We start from the raw sequence: 18,602 nt of genomic DNA on the forward strand, positions 1-18,602 counted from the left end.
ATTCAATAAAAATCTCTACACCAAGGTAAGATGGACACATGTGTAAGAAAGTATCTGGATTCATGTGCTCAGAGTGTGCGTAGTCTCCCAGATCACAGTTAGACTAGCATTCCAAAAAGCTGTTACGGTAACTCAGAGTGTACCTAATGGGTAGATGCAATACGCTGATTACACTGATAAACTGATTCTTCAACGACTATCCCGTATGATGGCCACTCTTGTCCGTCCAAGTATATCGCAGCCAATAAAGAATAAGTCCCAAACTTTTTCGCAAAAACAGCCATAACAAGTCTATATCCGGCCAAACTACCCACCTCAGAATTAAAAAAATAAAAAAACGTCTGTAACGTCCGATAATATGACGAAATCAGATCTAACCAGTTCAGCCAGCGAATAAGCAAGTGGAATTTTGTAGCACTTCCACAAATGTAGGAACAAACACCTACGGTCTCTGAAGGTAAAGATCTTAACACATTGGCAGGTAAACGTAGAGGGCGACACGACAGTTGTTGTGGTCCACAGGCATGTCCAGGAGTAAAAATATTTTGATGGGTTAAATCGACAGAAAGGCAATAATAAACGGTAAAGGCTTCTATGTAAAATATGGCATTCATACAGCAATCAAAAATCCATTTTGGTTTGTACGCTTTTTATATGTCAGGATGAATTCTTATATTTGTGTGCTTATTCCAGTGCTCATGCCGTTTCCCCGGTTCAGTTTGTGGTTCACGTTATTCCTGTACTAAATTTAAAGTTTTGTATTTGTAATGTACTCAGCTCATTACTTCTCGAAGTACATGGCAGGGAGTACCACGAAGGGAACACACTCATCGACATCGGATCCTTTCTCTAAGGATTACGGGCGGTGGTCGTTTCAACAGTTGAGGCAGTTTGAGTTGTTTCCGTAGAAGGCTCGGATCTCCAATTCGAGTACTCGCCAGGTTGAGCGGAGAGTTCTTCGTAGGGTTCTGTGTTATTTGGAGATTGCTGAACACAGAGAGATGGACGTTCTTGTAAAGAGCAGTGGGTGGATGAACGTTGCGAGTCTGTGGTGGCTGCGAATCTGATCTTTGTTCCGGTGAAAACCGGTGGCGGCGTATGTTCCCCCAATGGGTCACTCGGGATATTTGGCAATGTGGTACGGATCCCAGAGCCTGAACGTGGTAGTATGATACTGCCAGATAACGTGGAGTTGGTTCTAACACTTTGGTTCGGACTTCCTAATGTGTTTTCATACTTGTGCAATCCAGCAGGATAGTCCAGAGTGAATGGTTTCAAAAGAGATCCTGAGCTGATATCGTAGCTGGTATTTGTCCATATTGAGCTGAAGACAAGAGAGAAATTTTGTCGACAGATCTGAACACGGATTCTATAATGATGTTGAAAAGGCTTTAAAAAGTGCGCCTAAATGAAAACGAAGGTAAACGGGAAAAGACTAAATGTTACTTGATGCTGCCTTGTAAGGGCTAGTTTGATCGAAAACATCACTGAAGATAGTCGACCGGGTTCCTATCATAATTTACAAAAACAGATATGCCTGTTGTTCGTTTGTGTCATGTCTCGCAAGACAAGGTATGATTCTAACAACAAACTGCTAGGTTCTTTGGTTCCACAGAAGCAGCGTCCTTATAGTTCGACGAAATAGTCATCTTAAAGTCAGCGCACATTTCCGTGATGGACTAACGAGAGGCTTGTCATCCTATCCATATTCAGTAATGTATGCATGGTGATGATTTTTCTCCAGTTCATTCTTGCTATCCGTTTTGAAAGATCACAGTGGCGCATTCTAGGATTGCATAGCGATAGATACCAATCAGTTCTCCGTTTTCTGAGACAATAGGATGGAATTCTTGATTTTGTTTCTGGCCGTGAGGTCAAGCAGAAAATTTTCTATCTATGGTGACCGGCCTTGTCACTGCAAGCTACAGATATAACCACCAAATATACGTTGCTAAATTTCGGTTCATCGAAACCATAATTCCGTCATAGAATAGGTGTATCTAGATACCACAACCTGATATTTTTGGCTTTTATGTATTGTTTTAATTCAGCGAATGGTGAAACCAGCGAAACCAGTGAAACTTGAACTAAAAAATATATTTAAATGGGCATCGCCAGGTCAGTGTGACAACAAGTAGGCTGTTCGAAGCAAGGTTGGTCTAACTGCCAGGTATATCTCCTCAGTCTTTATTCGAGGAGTAGCAACAGTAAGATAAGTGAATTTGTTTTGTTTAGTGGATTGATTTTTGGTCAGTTGATTGTCTCAAGCTGAGTCTATTCTTTCACTGCATAAGTTTTGCTAGTGCATGATAGATTATTGAACTCAAAAACGGCCAGAAAACCCTTATTCTAAGCGCTACTGGGCTAAACGTATGTGCCTAATGCGGCAAGAGCCTGTGAAAGTTCATGCACCTTCCGACGTTGTTGAACAAAATGCTGAATGCCACAGCGTGCCACTGAGTTTCTGGGTCGCGCCCATTTCAAGGCAAAAAAAATCGTATGAAACGTTCGCTGCTTAGAGAGGGCCATATTGCTACTTCCAGAATATAGGGATTCTGATCGTTTGATTGCTTTAACGACATCCAAAAAAGAGGAGATAAAATTTCACCTGAAAAACGACTGATTATGCAGCATCGTATGTTGTATGGGCTCGCTACATTCCCCAAATTACTACTTGGTGATCCTCACAAGCCTCTTGAACCGAGCTCTGAGACGTAACCCCCGCTGGACAGTTATCCTATCTAAGACTGATCACTACAATAGAACGTAGGTACATTGGGACATACGCACATTTTAGCTTTTGAGTTTTTCAAATTCGTTAGAGTGGTTCAGACATTGGGCCTTCAGCACATGCTCTTAAAAACTTACACATCAATTTTCCCTACTTGACACGTGCTCAAGTCCTCTACTTTGTTAATACAACAGATTTGTTAAATGCGCACACATTCGGTCGCTTCATTATCGATTGATGCCCTTATCGTCTTTGTGAGTCTTCGGGATAAAAAAGCGTAAAAAGGAGTGACATTTTTGAAACCTAAACACACATGACACAAACACTGTTTTACTGCAGTAACAGATGTTTTCCAGCTGTTTGTGAACAGCAGGGTTTCTCGTCCGATTAATAGGTCACGTGTTTATGGTAGGTAAGGTTGGGGAAGTCCCGAGGAAATCGTTTTATCTAATATCTGAAAAGAGCTAAATATCATGCTGTGTTTCTAAAAATCAGTGCTTTTCACGAAAAAGAACAGTTCACTTCACCAGTCATGTGAGTTAAAAGTCTGATTTGAGAACAAAAATGAGGACCATTCATAAACCCACCTACCCAGAGTGATCAGATCCACGTTTTTGCAACCGTAAGCGGTAGAATAAGATCCCTCCGACAAGAGAAAATGCCAGGCAAACTGCAATAACAACCAATACAACCACCTGTAATAGAAAAAATGGAAAGCTGAAACGGACGTAAACTTACCTAGAAATCTTACGGCAATCAGAACTGCTGCAATCCCAAATGGTGTTTAAATAAAGGAGGGTTTTGCATGTAACAACCTCATTAGAAGTGCATAAAATCCTGGCGAAATAAAGGTGCATTGCTGGTCTAATAAATTGTGCACAGCTTCGGCAAAACGTTATTCGTCTCTTCAAGAAAGGCGAGGATTGACGGTGCACTCAGCATGTGGCACTCAGATACTGCGCTTTAACCCTGCGGTTCAGATCAACTATCGCGATGCATCTATCGACAAGCACAAAGTTGATTAGCACCAGAAGGACCACAGTAGTGATTTAGTTAGGTGCTGCACCGTTTGCAAACACCAAGTTACAGTTAGATTGTAGCCAGGCAAATCTGCAGAAATACGTGTATTTAGTCAGAAGCAAAGTATTATGGACAGCGTTCAACCTAGACAGCCGAACCTTCAAAAAAAGTGGTCTGGAACCTCCAGTTGCAAGAAATTCACTTAAAGCTACTTTTAAAAGTCGTGCCAACTCAGGAAAACCTTATGGAAAATGTTTATGACCTTAAGGGATCAGAGGAGAAATATCAATAGCCCGTTGTGTTTATACGATGCAAGTCGCGTTGTTTATTTTTATTGAAGGGGGTTTGGCTGCTTTCACATGGCAAGCGTATGATTCAAAAGTATTTCAAAATACTTCCGTTGCCTATTGTATTAGCCATAGGTTGAACCGAGGCAATGCCGCTGTAGGCTTCTTGATCCACAAACGGAGGCATGTTTTCGACCTGTTTTTGGCTATACGATAACTGCCCTGAATCTAGTTCTGAAGGGTACCATAATTTGAGACTGTAAAATGGTGTAGCTGGTAAGGAGTTGTACATTTTCATTTTTGGATTCGTGTTCATCATTTCTTGAATATTCCCAAGCAACTGAGCTGGAAGAGAAAACCTGCACTCAGGAGGCATAAATGATACTTTTATCCTATTCCGAAAAAACATCTGAAGAGACCTACAAAGAGGAGGTAGTCAATTAAATGAAAGGTAACTGTTCTTTCGATTTCCACCCTAGTAAGTAACATATGTGCTCATGTGACCACTATAGCGCAATGGGACATGTGAACAATAAGTAATGCGATTGGCGAATCAAAACCTACGACTGGCCTAGGTGATTTGTGCTTATTGAAATTCACCAGGATTTCTGATGCCATAAACTAAGTGTGCACACTACAAATAAGCTGTACGGGACAGTTGCCGGAGCGGAAAATCCCATTCAGGCTTAGCTGGCTCTCCGAGGCACATGAATGTAGCATACCAGGCCAGCCGTAAATGCTTTTCGCTGAAGCAGATAGTTCGCTGATGTCGGGCAGGCTACAACTGCCTGATGAAATGTTGGGTAGTTTTGAAAATGTTTTGTTGGCATTATCCATCAACACGGGTTATCCTATCGCTCGTTTTGACCAAACGAATCCCCTCAAATACTATCAAGGTACCTGTTTTTTGGTAACAAGAACATTTTGTGGATAAAGAGGTCAAACAAAAATTCGTGCATCAAGTACTGAAATCTACCGAATTTGTACTTGACTTCTATCCTCCGGTGCATTCTATGCACGAACTTGACAGAATTCAAGTATTTGAATCAAACAGCATTTTTCTTTCCCATTACACAGCTTGTTCTCAATAGTTCGCCTCAATAAAAACCAGGGGAGGATCGCTTCGTTTAGAGAAGCGAATAAACTATGACGAAGGTATGGTTAAGTGCCAAGAAGCGTAGTCATTAGTCCTAAAGGGGGGCGTTTTACGTAGCGGATTCAGGCTGTGTTTAATACGATGCCGCACGCTTGTCTACCACTTTCTACTGACGAATGGATGTGCAGTGTTTTGAGGTTGATCACTTGGTGACTCATACATGCAGTCATGTGACTGTTAATGAATATTTTAACTATTCAGCCGTACTGGCCCTCGGTTCTTTACAGGTGTGGTTGGCTATGAAAATGCCAGAAATTATTAGATATTTAATTACCGAATTATCACTAATTTATACCCGGGCTGTCGTAGTAATCACGATACATGGAAGTAGAAAGTTATTGATTGACCATCTTTGTAGCAAAACCACACTGACGCATGAACTTACCGCTACAATGTACACCTTGTGTTTGTAACTGATGTGTCCAGCTAAAAGGTGAGAAATGGTTTTTGTTTATTCATCTGACAAAATTGCAATGGACAAGAGCGTCGGCACATCGGAATAAGAGCTAGCAAACTAAAAGAAACTGTGTCACATTTATGACTCATCGTTTGAACATTCCATTTTTGGCAACTTTGCTGCCCCGGAGACAAACTTTTAGAAGGGACGATCAGTTGGAACAGTAGGAATACTTAATTAAGTTGAGAAAACTCATCACAGATATTCATGTAGCGTATGGCATGAAGCTTTCCAACGCGCTTTGAGACCTTTAATCTTGCAGTGTGAAGTGTAATTCCTGAATCCATATGAACCACGTTTTGTCAAACTGAGGAAATACATGCAAGCTTTGTACGCCTGATTTAATGCTTACTGGAAACCATTAAAAAGCAAAAATTGCCCAGTAGTTTCCAAGATGAAGATGACCATACTGTGATTAGACACCGGATGGTTGGTCAGTGGCCACACACGAATTAGTAATACTTATGCTCAAACTTCAGGGGCACATCATATGCATGCATTCCTAACTTATTGGGTGTAGACTACCCAAAAAAAACAGAGCCTTTCTCTGATAAATCATTTTGTTCGAACTGAACTGAATAAGATGTTTATTTATTGGAAAACCTTAGAAGTCGTTGCCAAATGAACTCAAGACATCCTTTTTCAACCAACTTTCTATTACTTTCTCCGTCGTTAGGTTACAGTAGTGAGCGCTGCCATAATGGATGAGCGTATCTTATAACTCCTGTTATTTAGCACCAAAAACAGTTATACGAATGGCTAATCGATCAAAATGAATCCCGTTGCATCAAAACTATCGACATTTTTAGAATGTGTCATTCAAATGAGTGCACACTGCCCACTTCACACACTGCCCAGATGCTGGTCAATATTCAGAGGCATGGTCGTCCGCCCAGATGCTGGTCAATATTCAGAGGCATCGTCGTCATCAAAGTCACATATTATTGAATGGAGGGTGAGGTTTCAATAGCTATCAAAATCCAGCAGAGACGGACAATCGTAAAGTTTCCGCTTCGGCCTTATTTGATAAAATCCTATAAAAAGTCATCGAACACATTTCCAGCCGGCGCACAGTGTAATTTTGAAGTAAACTGTTGCTTTAAACTTCTCAGCGCTTCTGTTGATCCGTTTGAAGGAAAAAATTGTCACTAAACAGCCACAACGGCCACTGTTTGCTGATTGTTTCTAACACAATTACTTAGGGAAGCTTGCTTGAGGTACTTACATGTTGCCTTTGTTATATTTGCCAGTAAGTAATCAAATTCATGCTGCTCATAAGCGTCAGGCTCCCACACACTCTCTGTCTTATTTGGAGGGAGAAGGCGTTCCATCATTGGTTCCCGTGTTTTCAAGTTTTCTTCCAAGGAAGGGAGCTCCTCACGCTTTGTTTCTGCTTCAAAAGCTGTCGAGGGAAGAATCATAACCGCCGTAGTTTGAGTTGTCATTGAAGGTGCTGAATTGGAATCGTCAGCTGATGACGAAATACTGGTTTCGACGTCGCCAGAATCTTCCACACCTTCCTCATTTCCATATTCAGTGGGTGGATCAATAGGTATTTCAGGTAAAATCATGCTTGTAATGAGTGTGCTGTCGGACGGCATTCTGCAAAATTCACCAGACCAACCTGGGGCGCAAACACAAACAGCACTGGTGCTGGAATTTGACAGAGAAAAAAATTATTTCAGGTCGTTTTGAAACTCAATGTTCCTAAGGCATACAATAAAACATCCTGCTTCAACAAAGCCACCACTTTTGTAAGAATCGGCTTTGGGGGACAAGGGAAAATCCGGTGAAACTTTCTGGTTTGTTTAAACCTGGCGCAACACTAAACATTTTAAATTAAGGACAAAACTCCCGCACAAGATCATGAATTTGTAGCAACGTAATAAGATAATACGTACTGACTATATTCAGCTGTAGCCGAAGTGATTGCATCGTGAGAAGCAGTTAAAGTAAATCTTAGGAGGTTGTTCCACTCTACCGTTGGTATTGTGCACAAGTTTTTCTGTAGCACAGTAGTAAAGACAATACGGTACCTCCATATGCTGGGACCTGAGCGCCCAAAAGCAGGATATGATAGCTTCCAACATGTTTATATAATTAAACAAAATCAGCACTTGCCTTGCCTGAGCATTATTTCACCATCGACTGTCAAGACTGCGAACATGGTGTCGCTAAAATATCGGAAGTCTCACAATACACCTAGTGCCCCAGCTGTTAATCTGAACATATGGCTCCTGTTTTTGTAAGAAACATCTATGCTTAGGCCAAAGCGAGCTTTTGCCCAGACAAATTACAGCGAATCTCTCACCGAATTTGCAAAGAAAGCCGTCATCTTTGAAAAAATATCGTACAAATCTTCAATTCACGCAAATTTGTCTTGGTCGTAAATAGTTGTGAGTTGAAGAGAACACAGTTTAGAGGAAAGTGGATCAACTTCACGTCACCTTGTGAGTCAGAAATTACATCTGCTTAACTCGTAGCCAGATATGCATCACGCATATTTGTAACCGTAACACAGCCCTGCGTCACATCTGTGCAAATTCCAAATTTCGCGTAGGTGATTTCAGAAGTATGCTCTTGGCCTCTTATGCAGTGGTGAAGTGTTTTTTCTAGATTTTCAAGTTTTCTGGGACAGCCAATTTCTTTCCAGATGATTCACGGGGCCTCCTTGCTTACGAAGAAAAAGGCGTTAGTAAAGTATACCGACAGAGCCTATAACGGTCAGTTTCTTCAAACAATACGCCGTTCTTGAAGGATACATTCTTATAGAATATCAAGAATGAGACAGTTGAGTAAGATGGGTGACAGAATTGGGCTTGCATTTGCGCATGAATAGTGGTAATATGGTGATACCATTTGAATCTTGTAAAACATTTGTTTCTCAAACTGTGAAGATCCGGTGTTACAATCGTCTTCCGATGTTCGTCCACCCAATACGAACATTTCGGCAGGTAGTCCCTCCATTCTGGTGGCCTGGTCAACTGTTATCTCAATCTCTTTGTTAGATTTGAATTAAGCATAATTTTAGAGACAATCTGTCGAAACTTTCGTAATGCTGACTGGCCTATCTTGATCTTACTTCATAGACTATTCGTTCAACGATGAATGGTTTTCCCAATACCACTTGAACACGGAATAGCAGCCATGGATGACTCGTACTGCAATCAGCACAGCGTACCGCGTTTGGTACATGAAGTCCTTGAGATCCCTTGTCGTAAAATGGTATAATCCAGAAGATAAGCATTTTCACTTCCTGGAAGTACTCAAGCCATTACAGTCACTATGCTAGCTCGGAATTTTGTATCAGCAACCGTGGCTTCTATACTATCACATATCCTTGGCAGACACAAGCCGTTTACCCTCATGGCTCCAAGTATCCAGATTATTATCCCTTTTAGTAGTCATTTGTCGGGGTCGATTTCGGCATTGAGTTAACCCACGAAAACATTCCGCTCGCCACTGCCTGGTGCGCAGACCTTGACCGTGCACTGTATCGGTCAGTCACAGACTCGCACACTTGTTGACGCTAAGAACGTTGACAGTTGAGGTTTATTGTATAATTCTGTTCACCTTTGCATAAATAGTGCCGTACGCTTCCGAACCAAATCCCTTTTGATATCCGGGATCATCAAACCTACCTGTGACTCAATTCCATACGTTGATAGAGCTGGATAGTTAGTATTCTCTCACTGACAGGGTTTGGCTCATCCACTAAACTGCGATTTACACAAATGGTAACATCCAACTCAAGTCCACGTTTCCAACGTCTGCCATGTGGAGTTTCAGATCAGGACTTTATAATACTCCTCCTGTATTCGGCCATTTGGGTTTCTCTGATGGCGGCTAGGTCAGTATTATAATGTTTAAGCTCCAATTACCAGAAGTAAACTATTTTCAGTAATGTCTCTTCGACTGCTACTGGGAAGTCACATGTTCAAGTTCTAAATCGAATTGGGAGTACTTCTACCCCTCTCTGTTCTTGGATGCTAAATGCTCAAATTTTCTCTTCTCTTAGGTTCCATTAGGCCCACTGGATTTTTTCATTATTAGTGCTGGGTAGTTGGATGGCTATATAAAATAAACAATCTATTCACTGTTTCCTTTTTCGCCCTTCCGCAAATCGAATTCCACTAGCAATTAAGGGGTAGATAGGTGCGCACCTAGAGCAAAAAACACCAGAATGCACATGCAATGGAGAGGACCGACCAGCATAAAAATGAATGCACGTTAGTTTTCAGCTAGGCTAAATTTTGGCGGACAAAATCTATCAAACTTAGTACAATCAGAACAACTGGCAGACACCAAGATGGCATAGATGATAGGTTTAGCATTTTCCTCGAACACAGACAAGCACCGGCCTTTCATTGGCGCTGTTTCCACCACAAACAAAACTAACTACAAGGCACCACTTTGTTTAGACACCAAGTCAATTAAGCAATTTGGTGGATCGGTCTGAAGGTCCGTGCATTTTGAAGGTTTTTTGGGGTACTGTTTGTATCTTTCATGGCGATGAAACAAAAGAAATCGAATGGTTCGTCTGATGAACAGGGTGAAAACCATTTGTTTGCTAGATACCATAGACCAAGACCCCAGTATCTAGACGGCTATGCACAGCGCTTTGCAAGGGGAAACACGTCGCGGTAAGTACCAAGAGCTGAAACAGCAACAGATGACAGGAAAACTAATGTTCCCTTATCTTGCCGTTCAAAATGATACTGCAAGTGACCGGTGGTAAATTGTCCAGTGTCATGGGCGTAAAGCATAACGATGCTTGACTTTGAAGAGCCATAAACACTAACTCTCAAGGAGATCGTTTTCCCAACTTCCCTTCTGCACTATATTTATTCATCCACGTGTAATCCGGTTAGGCTATGGAAGACTTGTGATGGAATTCTGATCAAATGCATATACAACCTCCGATGCTACTTTCCAGATCAATGAAGAAACTTATTTGAGACACCATTAGGCCAAAGCCAGTCCATTCTAGTTATTCTGTTACAAGTGCTCCAAAATCCTATAGCGTGAAGTAATCAGTGAGAAGAAGCACAAACATTTTTAACTTGTCAAGATGATTCTGAAAGAGTGATCGTATAAACAGTAAAACTCTAATTCAGAAAGTGCAATACACGCTCAGACAAAAGAACGGCCAGGAGGACTACTTTGCATTAACCTGATCTGTAACTTATACTTGGGTTTCATTGAGTACAACCTAACAAACTCTGCCGCTTCAGATGATTTGAAAAAAATGCAGCAGTCTCGCTCCAAGCTTAATTATGTTACCTGGTATCAGATCAAGGGCTTATAGAAGTTATTTTCGAAGCCACATATTGGCTAGTCTCCATTCACGCATGTTCCCTGGAATAAATATGGCGCATCTCATACCACCTCTGGTCAACAACAAGAAGCTTTGGTTATTACTTCGAAGCAGGTTGCTTCATTTATTCGATGATGTCAGTTGTGTGTTTTAAGGCTGTTTAGAGTTTTCGCTCTCTGGCCTTGCTTGTTAGGGCAGCGTTCCTAGAACATATCCACGAATGGTTAGACATCGTCTTTGTAAGTAAGCCTCGTTCTTCACTGGCAGAAATTTCTCGAGTATCAGACTATAAACAGGTAACTTAAAATGGATATGGCCACGGTCAAACGGTGTTTAACAGGAACTTCGCGGCTCCCTGGCCGGCGCCTTTACGGTTTTTGGAATCAACAAGAGACATGACGAGCAGCGAACAACCAGTCGCTATCTGACTACATTTGGGCCACATTTAGTTTGTCGTTATGTAATGAACATGTTAGGGCAAATTAAGCAAACAATGCTGTATAATCGTTGCATGTATTTCCACACTGCTGAAAAAAGTTGGTGTCTTAGTATGGATGTTTGAAGGATTGTCAACGGACTAGGCATTTTGACCTCTATCCTCAGTACTTTCCATTTTTAGAGCAACGTTTTTTCATCATTATTCTGTGATATTTAAGCAGCAGCTTTTCGTACCAATATCTCGCTCTCTGGATTGAGGATTATAGATCATCTATGGAAAAGGTAAGCTGTGCATAAATATTCCACGAAAACCAACTGCAGCATAACTGTTGTTTCCCGAGTCAAGCAGACAATGAATAGCATTGGGAAGGATCGAATCACACTTGACGTTTTCCGTGAAGGGTCATGGTAAACGCAGTACTTTTCAGGTAGTAAGATTAGGTTTCTAGGTTGGACTGCAAAATGAGTTAAGTGGCCTAACTAACTTTGAACAGTTTGAAAGGCACAAATGCAGTGCTCAGGGCCCAAACTTACGTTGTTCGCAATCGTCACCAATGTTGTTTTGCTATGTATTATTTGATTCGATGTTATCTTGAGATAAACTTGCTCCTTGGGGAGCAAGACCTTTGACTCTGTATAGAGGGACTGGAATTTCACTAAAAATTTTATGGAAACTTTTTTTCGCACCTTTTTGCGAGTTGGTGCCACTTTGAGGATTGTTTGATGCATCAGTGAAGTTCATTAAAGGGACTCAGAATAAATTAAAGAATGAACCATGCACCGACCGAAATGCATATGGTTTAAAACCATCCTTATATTTTCAGTCATCTCCATCCAGACGTAATCAAATTTTCCTGGCTGTAAAACTTTTGTTTGCATCAGGCGCGAATGCACGAATACCGCACTACAAATGCGTTTCAGAATGGATGTTAAATGGCTAGAAAAACAGGTAAAATGACAGCGTTACAAACCACCAATTGAGTCCTTGAGTTCCCTTAATTCGCTTCCTAACACTAACCTATCACTCAGGTAAGAATGATGCCAATAAGAAATAATCTTCTTAAGCAACACTTGTGGTTGTTGTATTCCGCAGACCGTTTCAAAACTCTGCCTAGCTGACTCCGTCCGTCGTTTCTTAGTGTATTTCCTACATTCCACCCCATTTCGCCCATTGTGCACTCTTCTGCAAAACACCCGAGAATCGGTAACTCCATCCGGCTGAGAATGCAAACGATGCACCGAGCTCCTCTATGGTGTTGTAATATTTCGAATATACCAACAACAGATTCCAACAGATTCCCTAAGTGAATTTCATGTTTCCACATTCCAGCTATTCGTTTCATCCTCCTCTTGGAAACTTCTGAACTGTTTCAGATAAATTCTACCGCTTAGTAATGAATTACAAAATGCCTACTTTAGAACTGCCTATCGAATGTCTCTTTTCCATTCACATCAAGTCATAAACGTAGTAAGCATTCCCACTGATATCAGAACGTACAAAAGCGCAAAACTGTATTCCACTGAATGTGTCCGATTGTTTTCCGTAATTAGAGAGCGAAAAGAACATTATATTAAAATGTTTGGGTACTGACGTGCTCATAACTACTTCGTGTCAAATTTTCGTTTGATTCACATGAGCTTAATAATTGATCCCCACTTTGGTTATGTTTGAATTGCTTGATGCGGAGACACGGATGATCCAGGCTTACTAGAACCGATTCAGCTCCAGTTAAGACTAGCTTAGATCAGTTAGTTCGGAGTATTCTGAATAAGGAAGTAGTTAGGATGGTTTTTGAATAAAGTCTCTCATGTTTGTGAGACGATGCTGAAAATTTCAGAACGTGTAAATCTGATTTAATGGGCAACCTCTTTCTTCGAAATTTAATTTTACAGTATGTTGAGAGTGCACGTTTCTGATATACAAACAAGCAAATTCAAATTGATGTTGCTCATAAAATCTATCCACGTCATTTGCTAGAGACACAACCCAGTCACACACACAAAACAGGTTATCAATATTGACTGTCTTTTATTATTTTCAGAGGAGGAGCAAGTGGTTCACACAGATGAGTCAGGAATTCTTATGGATAAAAGCGCGAGAAAGTCTCCGATTAGAAAAGCAGGTCATTGAAGTTTGTTTCCAATGAAATATCAGTGTTTTGATGCAATTTTGGGCACTTTTTAGTGGAATTGATCTCAATCTAAATGGATCTCAAGAAAATGCTTTGCGATCAGCCGTCCTCACCGTTTTTCAGTTACTCTTGGTCTTGCAGGGTGACCCCTGAGTTTCATTTTTGTTGAAGCTTCAAGTAAGCAACGCTCGCATTTTGAATGATTGCACTGATTTACTGCGGTTATGCTAAAAATCAGTGCTTTTCTGTGTCTATCTGGGCATAGTAATCTCAACCAAAATCTTTCTTTGGTCTCTGAGGCAGGACGGTGATAACGAAAGATTCCTTGACAGTCATATGGTGTATTTTTTATCTTTCACTTATAGCATCCTCAAAAAATGAGTAGAATTTGGTAAGGTTAGCGGAGTATTTAGGGCAATAAATAGTTGATATTTTGGTGCCTCAGGAACCATGTGTTACTTCAGTCGGAGTCAAAAACTGACAAACTCTCCAGAAAACCAAGTCTTAGGGTAAAATAATTTTTGTGCCTTGAAATACCCCCTCACTCTGTTATTTGCGCATACTGGTCACATGGTACGAAACGAGGTGCTGCCACACGTGTCATTCTGGAAATCAAATCGATTTACACCAAACAAGTTTATAAATAAATAGATAGATAGATAGATAGATAGATAGATAGATAGATAGATAGATAGATAGATAGATAGATAGATAGATAGATAGATAGATAGATAGATAGATAGATAGATAGATAGATAGATAGATAGATAGATAGATAGATAGATAGATAGATAGATAGATAGATAGATAGATAGATAGATAGATAGATAGATAGATAGATAGATAGAAGATAAGATAGATAGATAGATAGATAGATAGATAGATAGATAGATAGATAGATAGATAGATAGATAGATAGATAGATAGATAGATAATAGATAGATAGATAGAGTGCAAGTTTACAGATGCGCTGTTCGTCTTACATGTAGGGCTGATCTTTCAACTTACTTGGTCAGAACACAACTTCCTTGGATACAAGGCTTATTGCACATTCGCGCTCCTGTCAAGCTGTTGCAGGTCCACAGTTGCGGACTCGGTTGACAATAAATTTCACAACGTTCTCCGTAATAATTTGTGGCACATTCCACTTTCAGAAGCACCTTCACTCTGTCAAGAACCGAAAGATGCAAATGTTGGTATATAATTCTGTCATAGATTTTCTATCACAGTCTCCAGACAAATGAAAAACAGATTTGGCTTGCCGTCTAATTTGAGAGCATACTGTGGGAAATTAGAAGACTGAAACAAAAGTGGTGGGCAGTAAATTTAAAGAGGGGTTTAAAGTTCAAAGAAACTATTTTAATTATGATAAAGCTAGGCTAATATGGTGGTTTTTCCCTAAGGATACGAAGTTGAGGCCAAGTGAGCACAGTCGTATGTCTTCTGCAAGACCTACATAGATTTTCTCAGACCTCAAGTGACTTTTGCACTTTCCTAGAGGATTCACGATTTCATACCTCCTCAGAAAGTTCATGAACTTGGCCACTGATACAGAGGTATTTATTCAAGACCGTTTAAAATTTTGAGTAATGCTACTCGGGCCAAAGTATGAAAGTTTTGTAACATGACTCCAAACTGGTTAACCTGCCTAAGCAGCAGTCCTTATGTTGAACTGCCGAACACACTGAAAAGCATAACAAGGCATGAATATGTGTTCCACATAGTCCCAATTCTTTGTCTCCTCAGTACGGAACTGAGTAGGTTCCAGAACTTAAGCACTTCTTTGTGTTGCCTACAAACCATAAGGGCTGAACTCAGAATAACACCTTACTGTTGCTCCGAGGGCCGATTAACCGCAGCTGATGAAACTCTGTGTTTGAAGGACACCGTCGCCATGTCTCACTAAAATGTAGTTCAACCACACTCGTGGCCCGATTTCATAAGCTTGTTGCACTGACGGAACGGTTCGTACATTACCAAAGATCCGAGAGTTGGGCGTTTCTGATGATTTACAAAAAGCATAAATGATTTTAAGTGTTTACAGATGAGTCGATTTCAGCTTCAGAATAAAATCTGAATAGTACGTTCCTTGCCGTAGAATATTCCGGTATTGTTTACGGATTTCGGATATGCCACTGGATGCCATCGGATGCCATTGGAGACGGTGCAAGTAAACGGTTTATCGAACAAAGGTTGATTTCGTATGATGATTTTCGTATGGTGAAACTTGACTTAAGGTGCCATTCATAGATAGATGAGTAAAACGCAACAGAACTCTGGTCTTGGATAGATCAAAAGTTCGATCGAGCTTATCCTCAAACAGCAATTACTTCCGGATGTATTTAATCATCGGTTGGTTGTTTGGTTGATTCATAAGTTAGTTGTTGACAAAGATTATGACTCCAATCTCACTGAGCTGAATTTGTATCCGGTAAGAAATCACAGTGCAGTATTTATGGAATTAATGCAAGGAATAAAAAATGAGGAAATCTTTGGGATGCACTTTTCCGTTCGCCATTTCGTTTGGCTTCAGAGAGCAAATATATACTTATCAGCATAATCGATCAAATGAAGGAAAATTTAGCATAAAGTGTTTTCCAACGCAGTTATTCCAAGAACTCTATTTCTTGCACATAATCATTTGAGTAGGTTTCAACCATTTTTAAAAATACATTTTTACTCTAAAACTGATGCATTTACGTTGCCATCACTCCGCTTTGCCCAGAGAATGACAAACGTTCCGGCCACACTACAAGCTTCATTTTCAGAAGTGCTTTTTACTCGGAACCATCTGGCTTTCAGAATGCGATATCTCCTAACTAAACGGTCTCTGATAAACTTCACTTTCGAATCAACTATTCTTTTGCGTGCCAAAGTCAGATCGAAATTTTTTACAAATAGAGTCGGTTTATTCGAATAATGCAGGTGGTTGCATCCAGACAACTATAATTATCGGGGTGGCTGTAATTTAGTTTGCCCAAACAGATGAATCCGCTATAAAACCACCCGAAAGTAGCTCTTTGACAGGCGAAGGTCAGAACGCTGTTAACACATCTACACCGTTTGTGCCGATTGTACTGCTAGAAATACGAAGGTGCTTCAATCACCGCTGGCAACTCGGTGAAAGACTGCTGTTCAGCCTCTCGCCCAGTAATTCTGCTGTGATGATATGACGTGAACATTATGTGGAAATTAGCAAACTTTCTTACAAAAAACAGGTCTTCGTTTGATATTTCTTCAGAGGAAAGTGTGCATTGTGCACTTTATCATAGGTAACAAAATGTGTAGGTGTTTACGCACAGATTATGGGTACGAGAAAAATGTGCCCGGTACATCTGGCAGTTTAAAAACGTGTTCACAGGCTGCAGTTTATTTGCCTGAACTGACTACAGATTGAAAGAAGTCGTTTGCTGCGGGAAAGGATCCGGGAAAGTTACCCAAGTTACCTTTTTAATGGGTGTGGATTATTGTTAAGATTGTCGGACACTGTAACGCTGAACCGTATTGCACAAACGAGACGGTTCGTATAATGCCTTTCGGACAACTAAACGAACAAAAGCTATTTGGTCTGCCCCATAAATGCTGGAACTGTTTCATATAGTACTACCTAGGAAAGATAACCTTGTTTTTTATTGATGTTATCTTCGATCAGACCTGATGAACATGAATGGGCCTGGCATTTAAAATACTCAGTCTGAATGCTTGTGGCAGCAAATGCGTTTGACAGGCAGCATTTGGTATTTTGCCACAGGGTGACTGCAGCCTTTACCGGATGTGGAACTGCAAGGTGCGTCATGCGGTCATGCCAGATTACACCTAAAAAGTGAGGTACTAAACCCTAACATCAAACGCAAGTCACCGGCATACGGTTGAAAAAGGTTTAAAAGGTACGTATTTGAAATTTCAGCCCATACAATTCGAAATGAATGAATGCTAAGTCATCTACTTTTAGCGCAATTTAACCCAAATGGGCAAAATCTGATTGTACTAGGTACGACGTATCAAGAAGATGCAGAAGTTGCCGGCCGTTCCCAAGCTCGAGGTCGTGTAATCTAGTGGCATCAACAGTAATTAACTAACAGTGGCACACTGGTTTCTAAAACGCAGCATCATATTGGCTAGTAGTACTGATCACTCTCGAGTCAATGGACATTGGCTCAGTTGTATGTGCTGGTAAATGTAAGTTACGGATGAGATTAAAGAAAACAGAACAGAATCATTGTCTGGGGTTGAGAATGCCTAATAGGCACTGAAGAAACAAGAAATAAGTTTCGTTTGGAAAGCTCGGAGTGGCAACCAGAATTACTTTGTAATCTTTTTAAGAAAGAAAGTTTTTTAGTTAACCACAAGAAAGCTAAAATGTCACTGAATAGAGTGGAGAGAAATTCACTGACAAATGTACTGCCTACCGAAAGAAATTATCAGATCACTTGTGAATAAGTAGTTCAACAGAAATCACCGACGGAACTCGCGCAGCTTTAAAAGTTGACCTGCACCCTCACGGAGAGCAGGTGATAAGGTACCCATTTTACATCTTCCGACGTCTTGCTTCTATCAAAGCTTACTCCCACTGTGTCCAATGCTTACTTTTGATGATTAGCGGCAAATCCTGAGCCACAAGTGCAGGTAAGATAATACTGATTAGTTATTCGTATCTGTAGTGTCCACTTCTACACCGTGGTGTATGGTCTTCGAGATTGGATAACAGATCGGCAACTAGTTCATTGGTTTTCGCAATAAACGGGTTCAGCCCTACGACTTGGAATCCAAAAGCACTGCGCACACCGTCAGCTCGCTAAGCGTATTCCTCGAGTTTTTTCATAAAAGCTGTGGCAGTAGATTCCACTAATACAGCAGTGCAACCTTTATTGTCAAGGATATGTGCAGTAGCCTTAGAGGGCATCCTTTAACAAAGGCGTGAATGTATTCAGAAAATCTCAGTTTATTGACCTCCCTTGTCCCGCTTGGACCTCATCAGTTATTGGAAGAATGTTACTTTGGTTAAGCGTTTCAAGCTCGTAATCTCCAGATGCTCACACCAAGTTTAATATAAGCTAGCCATTA

At 40.6% G+C, this 18,602-nt stretch overlaps 1 protein-coding gene across 1 annotated transcript in view; it reads right to left on the reverse strand.

The window, feature by feature from the left end:
* Positions 1-263: 263 nt before the first annotated feature.
* Positions 264-18,602, reverse strand: part of T265_08602 (hypothetical protein) — a gene marked incomplete at both ends in the record, with an annotated part of 29,772 nt that continues 11,433 nt past the window's right edge. Inside the window, 5 exons of the mRNA XM_009174457.1 lie at positions 264-1,324; positions 3,323-3,426; positions 5,580-5,620; positions 6,877-7,304; positions 14,547-14,705. Coding sequence (XP_009172721.1) covers positions 850-1,324; positions 3,323-3,426; positions 5,580-5,620; positions 6,877-7,304; positions 14,547-14,705 — 1,207 coding nt within the window. The remainder of the gene's footprint in view (positions 1,325-3,322; positions 3,427-5,579; positions 5,621-6,876; positions 7,305-14,546; positions 14,706-18,602) is intronic.

Source organism: Opisthorchis viverrini, assembly GCF_000715545.1.
Source record: "Opisthorchis viverrini unplaced genomic scaffold opera_v5_227, whole genome shotgun sequence".
NCBI classification, from domain to species: Eukaryota; Metazoa; Platyhelminthes; class Trematoda; order Opisthorchiida; family Opisthorchiidae; genus Opisthorchis; species Opisthorchis viverrini.